The sequence below is a fragment of the Hemibagrus wyckioides genome, linkage group LG18 (genome assembly GCF_019097595.1).
Source record: "Hemibagrus wyckioides isolate EC202008001 linkage group LG18, SWU_Hwy_1.0, whole genome shotgun sequence".
In the NCBI taxonomy this organism is placed as follows: Eukaryota; Metazoa; Chordata; class Actinopteri; order Siluriformes; family Bagridae; genus Hemibagrus; species Hemibagrus wyckioides.
Genome location: NC_080727.1, coordinates 23,085,228 through 23,097,996, shown reverse-complemented (window position 1 = coordinate 23,097,996; position 12,769 = coordinate 23,085,228). Strand labels below are relative to the sequence as shown.

Genomic DNA, 12,769 nt, shown 5'->3' with positions numbered 1-12,769 from the left:
AAAAACACAATATCAACAATTATTTGTTCTTCTTTGTTAAATAGCAGCACAGCATTCAAAGTTATTTGCTTTGCAGCATAGAGTACTGTTATAGAATATTAATCAAAGGTTCTGATCGATCAGAATCAAGAATTTGACAGCGCTTATATGTCACGTATAAGAAACTTTTAACAAAACATCAAACTGTTTATTGTTAAAATTATTTTCATCTCAGAGATACAGTACAACAGGATAATTGCTTATAGGTTTCATCCTGCCAAAGGGATCGACACCATCAGTTATCTTCAATTAAAACACAGCTCAAAATATAAAACCACGTACAAACCGGTGGATAAATATCATGCTTACAAAAATAGACAGCGTTTCACTGGTTAACCATTTTAGTTTAGCATTGTTGTGTATTTAACACTGAAGCCTTAAATGTTTAACACTGTACTATGGATTGATTCCAGGGTCAAAGGTCATAAGCCACATAGAAGACAGCCAGATGGAAGCCTGGACAAGGATGACATGTTAGATATTACAACCATCTTTCTCTCTTTGTTTTACAACAATAATTACACATAGTCATTCCATATGTTATACCTATTGACATACACTGTTGTACAGCTAGAAAAGTTAAAGAAACTGCAATTTCCAATTAAGAACTTAAAGCCAATCACACACACGCACGCACGCACACACACACACGCACACACACACACACACAAAACTCATAAGTTTGACTGTTGCCATGCAAATTAAAATAACACAATCAGTAGTTGAGGAACATCTATACCAGCGGTTCTGTGTTTCCTGTTCAGTCAGTGTAGAGGAGCGATGCTCGAAGGAAGTGCAGTCATTTGGTTTCTCAAAGGCCAGTACGTGTTAAACAACACATAAAACTTCAAAAGGTTTCAACAGACCATAATTTAGCAATATACCCATATACAAAATAATGCCTTCATATCCACATATTAACATTGTGCAAATATGGAAACAAACCAAGAAGAAAGGAGGAAGACATGGCAAAAATATGGCAAGTAAAATGAACTCAGAGGATAGTAATAAAGATCAAATAAAGATCTAATAAGTACAATGCCAGTGAAAGGTTTTTGAGCAGCCATTTTCGGTCGCACTGCAGGATGCATTGCTAACTCACAGCTCCAGGGTCCCTGCTTTAACCTCAAGCTTGGGTTAATGTGATGGACTGGCAACCCATCCTTGTGATGAACTGACAACCCATATGTAGTTCCAGGGAGAGGCTCCAGATCCACCACAACCACAACCATTAAAGTAGTTACTGAAGAGGAATGAATGAAAATATTAACATTAATAGGAATAACTTTAACATGCTTATTGTCTAGGGAAGTTGTTCCCAACCTGGTGGTCCATAAAGATTTATGGGGGCTCACCGAGCTCATTCTCATTTGAGGGTTACAAGATTTTTTATTTTTTTAGCATGATAAATAATTCAATTTTTAATAATGTTTTAATAATGGTTAATATATGAGAAGTAATTTCCTTAACATCAAGAATTTTACGCTGTGTATGGCGAGAGTGGGAATAGACAGACGCAGCTTAAACAAGGATTTATTTGGAGCGTTATCTTGAATTTGTTTTTTATTGGAGCAATGGAGAAGGTGAGAATTGAGTGTGCAATCTGTGGTGAGAGACTAGCCAGTGAAAGCATGAAGCCCTGCAAACTGAGGAGGTATCGGAGCACCAAACACCCACAGACGGTTGACAAACCCAGATATTTGGCAAAGTGGTGGGTCTGCAAAGTTTTTGCATGTTAAAAAAGGTTGGGAACCACAGGTCTAGGGATGCCAGACCACCACACAGCATAACACACAAACATTTGCGTGCACCCCATAGAGTAGCTAATCCACCTACCATCACATTTTGGGGAGTGGAAACACACACAACCCTGTAAATTCTGAACTGTATAATAATCTTTCTCTCTACTGAGGTCTTTACTGGAAAACATGTTTCATATTTTTTCTTCAAAAATCCTTGACTGGCATTGTACATGTAAATCAACCTCCACAAGGAAGCAGAGATGAAGAGAACAGAACTGGAGCAGAGATAACGCTCCCCTCACATTACAATATACAATCTTTATGTACAGATGTGAAGACCGATGTTTTCTAGACTCCTGATTGCCACCGGTCTTCCTTACACATCCCGATGAATGATCTTCGTCTCAGCCTCTTTTAGCGGGACATCCTGTGAGAAGATAAGACACATTCATTTACTTGGATTATCATTCACATGGATTTACTGTGCATCCCCCCATCACACAATATACCTTTACCTTACAGTATTACTGAAGTTAGTGAACAATTTGTAATTGTTACATCATCTCAAAAGAGAATAATTTTATATCCAAACAAACTAAAATTCTGACAAAAATATGCTCTAGGAGCCAATGCAAGTGCTGCAGAACTAAGACTATACACCGATCAGGCATAACATAATGACCACTGCTAAGTGAAGTGAATAAGACTGATGATCTCCTCATCATGGCACCTGTTAGTGGATGGGATATATTGAACATTTTGTCCTCAAAGTTGATGTTAGAAGCAGGAAAAATGGACAAGCATAAGGATTTGAGCAAGTTTGACCAAAAGGGCCAAATTTTGATGGCTAGACCACTGGATCAGAGCATCTCCAAAACTGCAGCTCTTGTGGGGTGTTCCCGGTCTGCAGTGGTCAGTATCTATCAAAAGTGGTCCAAGGAAGGAACAGTGGTGAAGCGGTGACAGGGTCATGGGCGGCCGAGGCTCATTGATGCACGTGGGGAGAGAAGGCTGGCCCGTGTGATCCGATCCAACAGACGAGCTACTGTTGCTCAAGCTGCTGAAGAAGTTAATGCTGGTTCTGATAGAAAGGGGTCTGAATACACAGTGCAGGACGGGTCAGGGCTGTTTTGGCAGAAAGAAGGTGGACCAAGACAATATTAGGCAGGTGGTCATAATGTTATGCCTGGTCATTGTATATGCCTATATATCTTATTACAGATAATATTGTAGTTTAAAATAATACTACATACTTATCTGGTTCTTATTTACAGTAAATATATAGGAACCATGGCAGAACTTCATTTGTGATATTTCTTGTGTAATGGCCATGATGGTCTATGCAAATATAGCAAATGTGTGTGTATGATGCAGTATTTGAGAAACCGAGGCTTGATTTGTGTGTGTTTGTATAAATATAGTATATAGATTAAGTAAAATATCAGTGCCTGCTGTAAATTAACAGCCTTTATTGTGTCCCCCATGTCATTACTGTCCGGTGCTAATCTGAGGCCAGGTAGTTGGAATTCTTTACTCTAGAATAAGATATAATACAGTACAATGTCTTCTATTACTCCCCAAATCCAGTATTTTCATACCTTGAATGTGTTCTGAAGGATGCGCAGGCGGTGCAGCTTTTCATTAAGCAAGGGGTCGTTACCACGGCGGACAAATGAGCGCTTGTACTCCAGGCGAGTGGGAGGCATCTGCTCATTCACAGGGGACAGACTGGCCCTCTCTAGAGCTCGATATAGGTCACACAGCGAATCAGTCTGGTGCCTACGTTCCCGCTCCATACCTGCAGAGGGCACCACAGAGCAAGAGAAACGATCCGTCAGTGCTGAGCTCTATCTGCCTGGTGTCTTAAAAAAAAAAAAAACAGGTCATATAAAAGTTAGGATTGTTCATGTGGATAGTAAGGTTTTCTTGTGTTTTAAACCAGCTGAATAGATCTAGTTGGAGAAACAAAAAGACTACAGATTATTGTTGGAGCTAGCTTTCAGAAGTGCTACAAACACCATTCACAAAGCAGTCAGTCAAAGAAGTGATGCTACGTTGCTAACAGTCACACACACACTGATAACGATCCTGACAGTGGCTCTGTGAAACCCTGTGTGTGATTGTGAAAACTTAATTTTACCTCATGAAGCTAAATCTGTCCTCCTGACAACACACAAAAACATCCACAGAATCAGGATCACAGAATCGGAATGAATTTCTTAATAGGTTAATGTAACAATTCCCTTAATTACTCTTCCCCTAAACTACTCTTCCCTAGCATAGCCTGCTAACAATATTGCTAACAAAAACTAACACCATTTAAACTGAGTAGCACCACATAGCTTATTGTTATAATAACCAAGCATACAGCTTAACCAAAGGCTCTCTAAGCCAACAAGCAATAAAGCAAAAAGATTCAACAATTGTAAAGTCTAATAATGAAATCCAGGAAGGGATAAAGTCCATCAGCTTATAAAGCAGGCACCAAATAGTACAGCTAGCACCATTAGGATCCTTAGTTAACTGTACTGTAATATTTGAATCTAATCATTTTATCATGGATTCTTGTAAATGAACCATTTTGTTCTATCATCTGACAAATAAACTAATCCAGTGATTGTGGGAGAATTTTATTGCTTAGTTAATGCAGCGAGAATCAAGACAGTGATGAGACCGGCCATGCTGTATGGTTTAGAGGCAGTGTCACTGAGGAAGAGACAGGAGTCAGAGCTGGAGGTAGCAGAGCTGAAGATGTTGAGGTTCTCTTTGGGAGTGACACGATCGGACAGGATCAGTAACGAGTACATCAGAGGGACAGCTCATGTTGGACGTTTGGGGGGACAAAGTTTGGGAGGCCAGATTAAGATGGTTTGGACATGTTCAGAGGAGGGAGAGTGAGTATATTAGTAGGAGAATGTTGGACATGGAGCTGCCAGGCAGGAGCCAAAGAGGAAGGCCAAAGAGGAGGTATATGGATGTAATAAATGAGGATATGAAGCTAGTGGGTGCAAAGATAAGGATAGGAGGAGAGAGATGATGTGAGATGCTGTGGCCACCCCTGAAGGGAAAAGCCGAAAGAAGATGAAGAAGAAGTTAATGACCCTTCACCTAACAATGGGTAGGGAACATGTACTCGGTTACATTGACTGAATCTATTGAAAAAAATCTATTAATTAATTATTTCTACAATTTAGTGGGTGATAAATTGATTAAAACAAATAATGTGAAATGAAATGAAAAATCAAGCCTCTGTGGTTTGTTAAAATGAAATGTGTACAATTTAATACACTCATAATTCATAATAATAATAGTAATAATAATAATAATAATAATTATTATTATTATTATTATTATAAATAACAATAAAAGGAAAATATTCCACACTGCCTGCCTTGATATACACTATATGTTTACTATTTATTTCAACATTCTGTAATACTCTCTAAAATTCTATAAACTATCATGCTCCCTGTAGCTACAACTAGGGGGCAGTATCACATCTCTGAGCAGCAATTCTTACATCATACACCGCATTGAATATGCAAAATGCTAAAATAAATCAGTTTCCTTCACGCAGTAAAATATGACACTGGCGAGCTGTTAGAGACTTGGGGTGATGAATAATGCAACTAGAAAAATCTTCTGAATTTGCTGTTTAGAGAGGATTGAGAAGAAGGCAGAGAGATGGAGATAGAGAGAGACATACAGGTCCTGGAGGGGGCATGATGAGATATTAACAAAGGCTGATTTCCTCATGTGCTCTGGGGCACAGTGTCTTCTCTGATTGTGTGTGTGTGTTTGTGTGTGTGTGCATGCTGGTGGGACATGGCGAGACAACATACACTATGTTGCCGAAAGTTTTGGGACACCCCTCCAAATCATTGAATTCAGGTGTTGTTATTCAGGGGTTGGGCTCAGCCCCTTAGTTCCAGTGAAAGGAACTCTTAATGCTTCAGCTTCATACCAAGACATTTTGGACAATTTCATGCTCTTCACTGGAACTAAGGGGCCGAGCCCAACCCCTGAAAAACAACACCTGAACTCAATGAGTTGGAGGGGTGTCCCAATACTTTTGGCAATATAATGTAAGCATATAGGGATATGTTATATAGGGATGTTGTAGAGAGTTACAGAGATGTAAGACCTTAAGAATATATAACGTTAAATCATGAGATGTCCTCATAATACTCAAAATCAGAATTTGAGAGGAATATACACACTAGGAAATAAATTCAAGAAGAAAGTAAAACTCTTCCATGTCTTCAGAACAGAACCTTAAACACATCAGCAAATTGAATGAGACTATGTCAAATCTAATCTGATACTGATCCCGCAGGCCAAGACTGATACAATACCGATATTCGGTATTAGATTATGGACACCTGCTTTGGAGGGATGCTTAGGATGAAAAGTTGCTGCTTGTAGTAGGTGGAGGTTTCCCTACATATATTTACATGATCTCTATTTCTGTCTGTTTCTCCCCTGATCTGTGAGCTAAGATTATTTATGTGCCCATGAGCATGGGCCTGGGCCTAAAATGATGAACAAGCTGGAAAGCTGTTAGAATATTTGTCTTTACATTACTAAAAGACAACCATGCCACAGGCACGAGCCTAAAGGCACTCTTCACCTGTTAAGTCTGAATCAGGGTGAAATTAATATGCCTGGTTCATCTGCGCTGCACATAATTCAGGGAAAAAGGGGTATATAGGGCTGAATTCACTGACAGAAAAGTGTACACAAATTGCAAAAATCCAATTATCCAAAAACAAAGAGCATGAAGATGATGCCAAATAGATAATTATATAATTGTACTAATAATTAGTTTATGATAATGCCTATTTTGTGGCATGAGTGAAAGCACCTTTAATAAAAAATCTCATGTATGATTTTACCTTAGGTTTGCCCGGATTTTGAGCTGTGTACTGCTGACATTGTTAGAAGATTCTCACTTTTCCTGTTACATTCATCTACCATCAGAGTCAGACATGTGTCATTATATTGCTAACACTTTCTAAATAAGAAGTCTGGCACAGAGTTGGGTGGTGCGTGGTTGCTGACTACTGAAGGCTCTGGCAAATAACCAGTAAGGTTTTCTTATTTATTTTTCTCTTATGCAGGTGTAAGGGGCAGTTATTATAGGCACCATGCAAGTGTGGGTCCTTGGCATGATTATTTATTTAGCTGATTCCAAATATCCGTATCGGTGTTTGCAGAATATAGATATGCAGACTTAATACTGGCCACAGTGGGGGAAATTGGTGGACACAAAATAGGTGGATACAATTAGGTGATAGCTGTGGACACAGGGGTAGAGCAGAAACAAAAACCACAATGCACCTGTCACCATGGGAACCGCAATGCAAAGGGGCAATCTGTGACAGCAGGCAAGCATTTTATAACACCTATTCCAAAAGTCAATCAATTCCTGTTGGATAAAACCAAAGCCCCTCCACCTAAATATTGCATTTAATATCTCATGTCTTTTAAATATGACCTGCAGTTTCAGACCAAAAGAAGACAAATCAGAACTGACCAAAAATAGACCAACTACAATGTCTTTCTAGCAGCTATTTAAATTCAGGTCATTCATTAAGATTCTTTCCCCGTTCACGGTTCAGAATATTACCTGCATCTCTGGTGTACGCCTGGCCCAGCTGGTGCTGCTGGATATCTCTGTGTTCAGGTGCTCCTGCTGTTGCTGCCAAGATGGCATGCAGGCCGCTGTCACGTGGCAGCGTAAAGCTGCGGTGTTTTACTTCTCTTCCTATCCGGGCTGTGGAAGGTAGTTGGCTGGGTGTCAGTGGGGTGTGGCGCTCGGGTAGTGGACATCTCTGAGGTGGCAGTGTGGCCTGGCGCCGAAGTTCTATAGGCATAGCTCCATTGGGCTCCAGGAATACAGCGTCCTCCAGAGGCAGAGACTGAAGGAAATGGAGACCTGAACTGGTGAGTGGAGTCTCAATCAGGTCCTGCCAGGAGCGCCGCTGGCTGGATGACTTGCGTGCGGGAGAGCTGGAGCCACTCATACTGGAACACTGGGGCTCAGACTGGAAGTCCTCATGGGGAGACCGGGGCTGCAATGTCTCTGTGGATGGAGGCCGAATGTGTTTGGGCTCGGGATAAGGGCTGACCTGCTTCAGGAAAAAAGAAAAAAACTGTGAAGTTTATATGTAGGGTATGGTGAACAGGACACAGCTATAACTGGACACATTTTAAATAAGGCTACTGAGTTCATGCTAGCACTATAACCTGCTAGCAAGTTAGCTGCTAGTATTTGAGCTCACATTTGTCACTGAGTCTGTGGTCAGCACTGGAGTTTTAAATTTGTTGTCATTGTTTCAGCATTTTAGAGAATCATGTCAAAATATAGCATAAGATCCTATTTCTATTGTAATATTATGTAAGTTAGAAAGCTGCCTAAACCATGTAGGTGATGTTTAGCCTAATAGCCTTTCAGAGTAACTTCTGCTTGTTTTAATTTTATAATGTAGTAGTTGGTCACAAACCAGATATCTAGATACAGTATATAGCTATTAACGATTAGCCACTTCAATATAACATTAACCAGATACACTAATTAAATATTTTGGTTTGTAATGATATAAGTCAGCTAGTTATTTATATGTATAGCTATAACCGGTCTAATGCTAGATAGCTCGAATATATAGTTTGATATTTGTTAGTAATTAAATTTATGAAACTTTTGACTCTTTGAAAGCTGGGGTGATCTGAAACCTTGTTTTCCTCGAGTTTTAAATATGAATCCTACTGAAAGCAGTTGAAATGGCATGGTGAAAAGGAAATAAAGGACACCAGCAGCCATTAAAAGAAATGTAGCTTGCCTCTGTAGTGCCTCAGAGCTGTCACCAGCTATTAGTCGTTGAATTTGAAATGGGAACACACACAAGCATTTCTCTCTCTCTCTCTCTCTCTCTCTCTCTCTCTCACACACACACACACACACCTCTGCTGCACGGTATTAGAAGTTGTCTGTTTTGTGTTTCTCTCAATAAGATTAGCAGGGCCTAGTACCACAGGCTGGATCTCATTTTTGTCTAAAAATCTACAGCCACTAAGCTGGTCTCCAGAGCTTCAATAATTAATAAGTACTTCAGCTGCCTTCCTCGTTGTCTTTCACGCTTCATTTTTCATCTTTCATTCCTCCTCTGCTCCCTTCTCCATTTTATCTTCCCATCCCATCTGTTCACACATTTCTCTACTCCAGTAATGTCTGAAACCTTCATCTCTCCCTGGTAAGCCCTTCAATGTAGAGAACATGAATAAAAGAAATTGAGGTCTGGACTCTGGTATTCCTCATGGAGGCAGATTGTGTGACATACTAAGGCAGGGTAGGTGTCGTAGGGTGGTGGAGGGCTGTTCTGTTTAGAAGACAAGTTCTCAACATCCTCATGATCACTCTCACTCCAGTAGTCTGAAAGAGGACAAGAAACAGAAGGAAAAATCAATAATATTTATAAGATACACATGACAAGACACTTACGCAAAAAAGCAGGCAGTAGCGCGGTCCATTAATACAACACTGCAGAGGTGGGTAGTGACCATGTACTCGGTCACATTGTCCTAATTCCTTAACCATTTTGCTCAGAAGTGTTTTGTTTACGTTAAATTAAAATCTTACTGTCCCAAAATGTAAGTACTGCGCACCTAGTTACTACTCATTAAATGAAATGACCAGCATGTACCTAAACAGATCATGGTCTTCCAGCTGTATTTTATTGTTGTTTTATAGTTTTTAATTTGTTGGAATACCATTTTTGGTCGTAAAAGTATTTGACTTGTTTCAAAGGTCAAAAATACTTCACCATGTTGCGTCAGAAACTCCAGCAGGCTATAAACTAGTCCCCAGGTGACGTGTATGTTCAGTTATTGAGCGCTCCTCAACAAAGAGTGAGAGAGAAAGCTCAAATTTCATATACAGATAGACAATATATTATTTTGAAAGATGTCATGCTGCTTAGTTGATAGCATCGCTAGTTTCTTTATATGAAATGTATTTTTGTTTATAATAGTCTGACTGTAGATGCCAGGCTCAGTGCCACTATGGGGCCTGAAGAAACAGGCTACAATCTCAGCTATTGTTATGTTATTAATTTTAAAGCATATTATTCAGTAACAACTATAGATTATTCTGTAACTATACTGAAACTAACTCTTGTCATTGTATGGAGATGGAGGTGGATGAAAATACAGATAATGTGAAGTACAAACAAAACAACCGAAACTGTGAAAACAAGAATCACAAACATGAACGGTGGCTATGAGGCAAAAAACCTAAGCAATATTGTGGCACACACAACAAAAATCTGACCAGTGGAAGTTTGATGGTGAAAAACTAGAACTTAAACAGTGGTGCTAATATAAGTGAGAAGTGAACAGTGAGACATGTCATGTCCTGGGGCTGATGGGTAGAATATTCTATCATTTAATACCTTATTTTTTGATGATATTCATGAGCTAGCTCTTTATAGTTATCCTCTTCATGTCAAAGCTAGATACACTATATTGCCAAAAGTTTTGGGATGTCTGCCTTTACATGCGCATGAACTTTAATGATGTCCCATTCTTAATCCGTAGTGTTTAATATGGAGTTGTCCCGTCCTTTGCAGCTGTAACAGTTTCAACTCCTCAAGATATCCCCAAACTGTTCCCACAAAGAGCATGTAATTGTCCAAAATGTCTTGGTATGAAGCTGAAGCATTAAGAGTTCCTTTCACTGGAACTAATGGGCCGAGCCCAAACCCTGAAAAACTACCCCACACCATAATCCCCCCTCCCCCAAACTTTACACTTGGCACTATGCAGTCAGGCAAGTAGCGTTCTCCTGGCAGCCGCCAAACCCAGACTTGTCCATTGAATTTCCAGACAGAGAAGCGTGATTGGTCACTCCAGAGGACACTGCTCTAGAGTCCAGTGGTGGCGTGCTTTACACCACTGTATCTGACACTTTGCATGAAAACACGTTCCATGAAGCTCTCTACACACTGTTCTTTAGCTAATCTGAAGGCCACACAAGGTTTGGAGGTCTGTAGCTATTGACTCTGCAGAAAGTTGGTGACTTCTGCGCACTGTGATTTTACGTGGCCTACTACTTGGTAGCTGAGTTTCCGTTGTTCCCAATTGCTTCCACTTTGTTATAATACCACTAACAGTTGACTGTGTAATATTTACTAGTGAAGAAATTTCTGTCTGTCTGTCTGTCTGTCCTGGTACTTGGTTTCACAAATGTTTGAAGAAGCAGTGGCCTCTACAAACTCTACAAAGCACCTTTTATACACCTGTGACCATGGAAGTAATTGGAACACCTGAATTCAATGATTTGGAGGGGTGTCCCAAAATGTATGGCAATATATATTTTCTATTAGGAAATTGAGAATGTTGCAAACACTCAGTATACTCAAGACATCATAAAATGTTTATATTTATTTATACACTCTTTAGTCCAGACCACACGGATTAGAGTAACTAACATGATCAGTGAAGTATACAGGCATCCTCTCACCATGATCCTGTCGAATCCTCTCCTGCTCTGAGTGAGCTGCTGCTGCCATGTTCAATCGACTCAGCCATCTGTGTATGGACAGAAAAAAACTGCTATCACCTGCAAAGCTGCTAAATGTTACTACCAAAATGGATCAAATGATTATGTGCATGCACACACAAACACACACACACACACACACCTAATTTCCACAAAATATGTGACATGTCTAAAGTGCCTAATTGGGGCAACACTTAAGTTAGATTAGATAATGAATTAGATAAGCTCTAGATTGTTTCAATAAATCAAATAAATTCATTTCTATATTATTGATTCAAAAAAAGAAAAATAAACCACTTATTGAAGCATTAATGCTGTTATCACTTTAACCTGTTTAAGATAAGCATGAGGATTTCAATGATCTCTTACCTGTTCATGTCATCCACATTATCTGCTGCAAAGTAGAAACTCTTGATCTTAGGATGGCATGCCTTAAAAGCACTTAAATACAAAAGATAAACCAAAATCAGCACCGTCTAGGAGATGCCACTTTTAGTATAATTATGTATGTATTTTTAGCCCAAAGATAAAATTAAGATACATACAACTTCTTCCGGCATTCATTTGCTTGGTCAATTTTGAACTCAGGGAGACTGACAAAGCCTTCAGCCTTCTCATCCTGCAAAAAGGACAATATCAGTGACTATTTGCTCGTGTTCATTCATTGGAGGTTATTATTATTATTATTATTATTATTATTATTATAAGCAGGGTACAGAGATGTCTACAGAAAGGTGTTTCTTTGGTTCATACACCAATCAGGTATTACATTGTGAGCAGTGCCAGGTGAAGTGAATAAGACTGATGATCTCATCATGGCACCTGTTAGTGGGTGGGATATATTAGGCAGCAAGTCAACATTTTGTCCTCAAAGTTGATGTTAGAAGCAGGAAAAATGGACAAGCGTAAGGATTTGAGTGAGTTTGACCAAAAGGGCCAAATTGTGATGGCTAGACCACTGGATCAGAGCATCTCCAAAACTGCAGCTCTTGTGGGGTGTTCCCGGTCTGCAGTGGTCAGTATCTATCAAAAGTGGTCCAAGGAAGGAACAGTGGTGAACCGGTGACAGGGTCATGGACGGCCGAGGCTCATTGATGCACGTGGGGAGAGAAGGCTGGCCCGTGTGATCCGATCCAACAGACGAGCTACTGTTGCTCAAACTGCTGAAGAAGTTAATTCTGGTTCTGATAGATAGGGGTCAGAATACACAGTGCAGGACGGGTCAGGGCTGTTTTAGCAGCAAAAGGGGGACCAACACAATGTGAGGCAGGTGGTCATAATGTTATGCCTGGTCAGTGTATATGGAAATGCATGCAGCTGTGTGTGTTTTGAAATGTCATATATGAAATACATGAAAGTGTTCATGAAGAAAGAAAGCCACTGATAATTGTTTACACAAGTATTTTTGTTGTTTACAAATTCTGTTAAA

The 12,769-nt window shown here is 39.7% G+C and overlaps 1 protein-coding gene across 5 annotated transcripts in view; it reads right to left on the bottom strand.

Moving 5' to 3' along the window:
* Positions 1-188: 188 nt before the first annotated feature.
* cnksr2b (connector enhancer of kinase suppressor of Ras 2b) overlaps positions 189-12,769 on the bottom strand; it is a 43,698-nt gene continuing 31,117 nt past the window's right edge. For 2 of the 5 annotated variants that reach the window (XM_058416242.1, XM_058416244.1), the window contains exons 16-22: positions 11,886-11,959; positions 11,710-11,781; positions 11,302-11,369; positions 9,122-9,213; positions 7,411-7,915; positions 3,380-3,579; positions 189-2,208 (exon numbers count right to left, since the gene is read on the bottom strand). In XM_058416242.1, coding sequence (XP_058272225.1) covers positions 2,158-2,208; positions 3,380-3,579; positions 7,411-7,915; positions 9,122-9,213; positions 11,302-11,369; positions 11,710-11,781; positions 11,886-11,959 — 1,062 coding nt within the window. In that variant the 3' untranslated portion in view covers positions 189-2,157. The remainder of the gene's footprint in view (positions 2,209-3,379; positions 3,580-7,410; positions 7,916-9,121; positions 9,214-11,301; positions 11,370-11,709; positions 11,782-11,885; positions 11,960-12,769) is intronic. The other 3 variants (XM_058416245.1, XM_058416246.1, XM_058416243.1) reach the window with 2 other exon arrangements.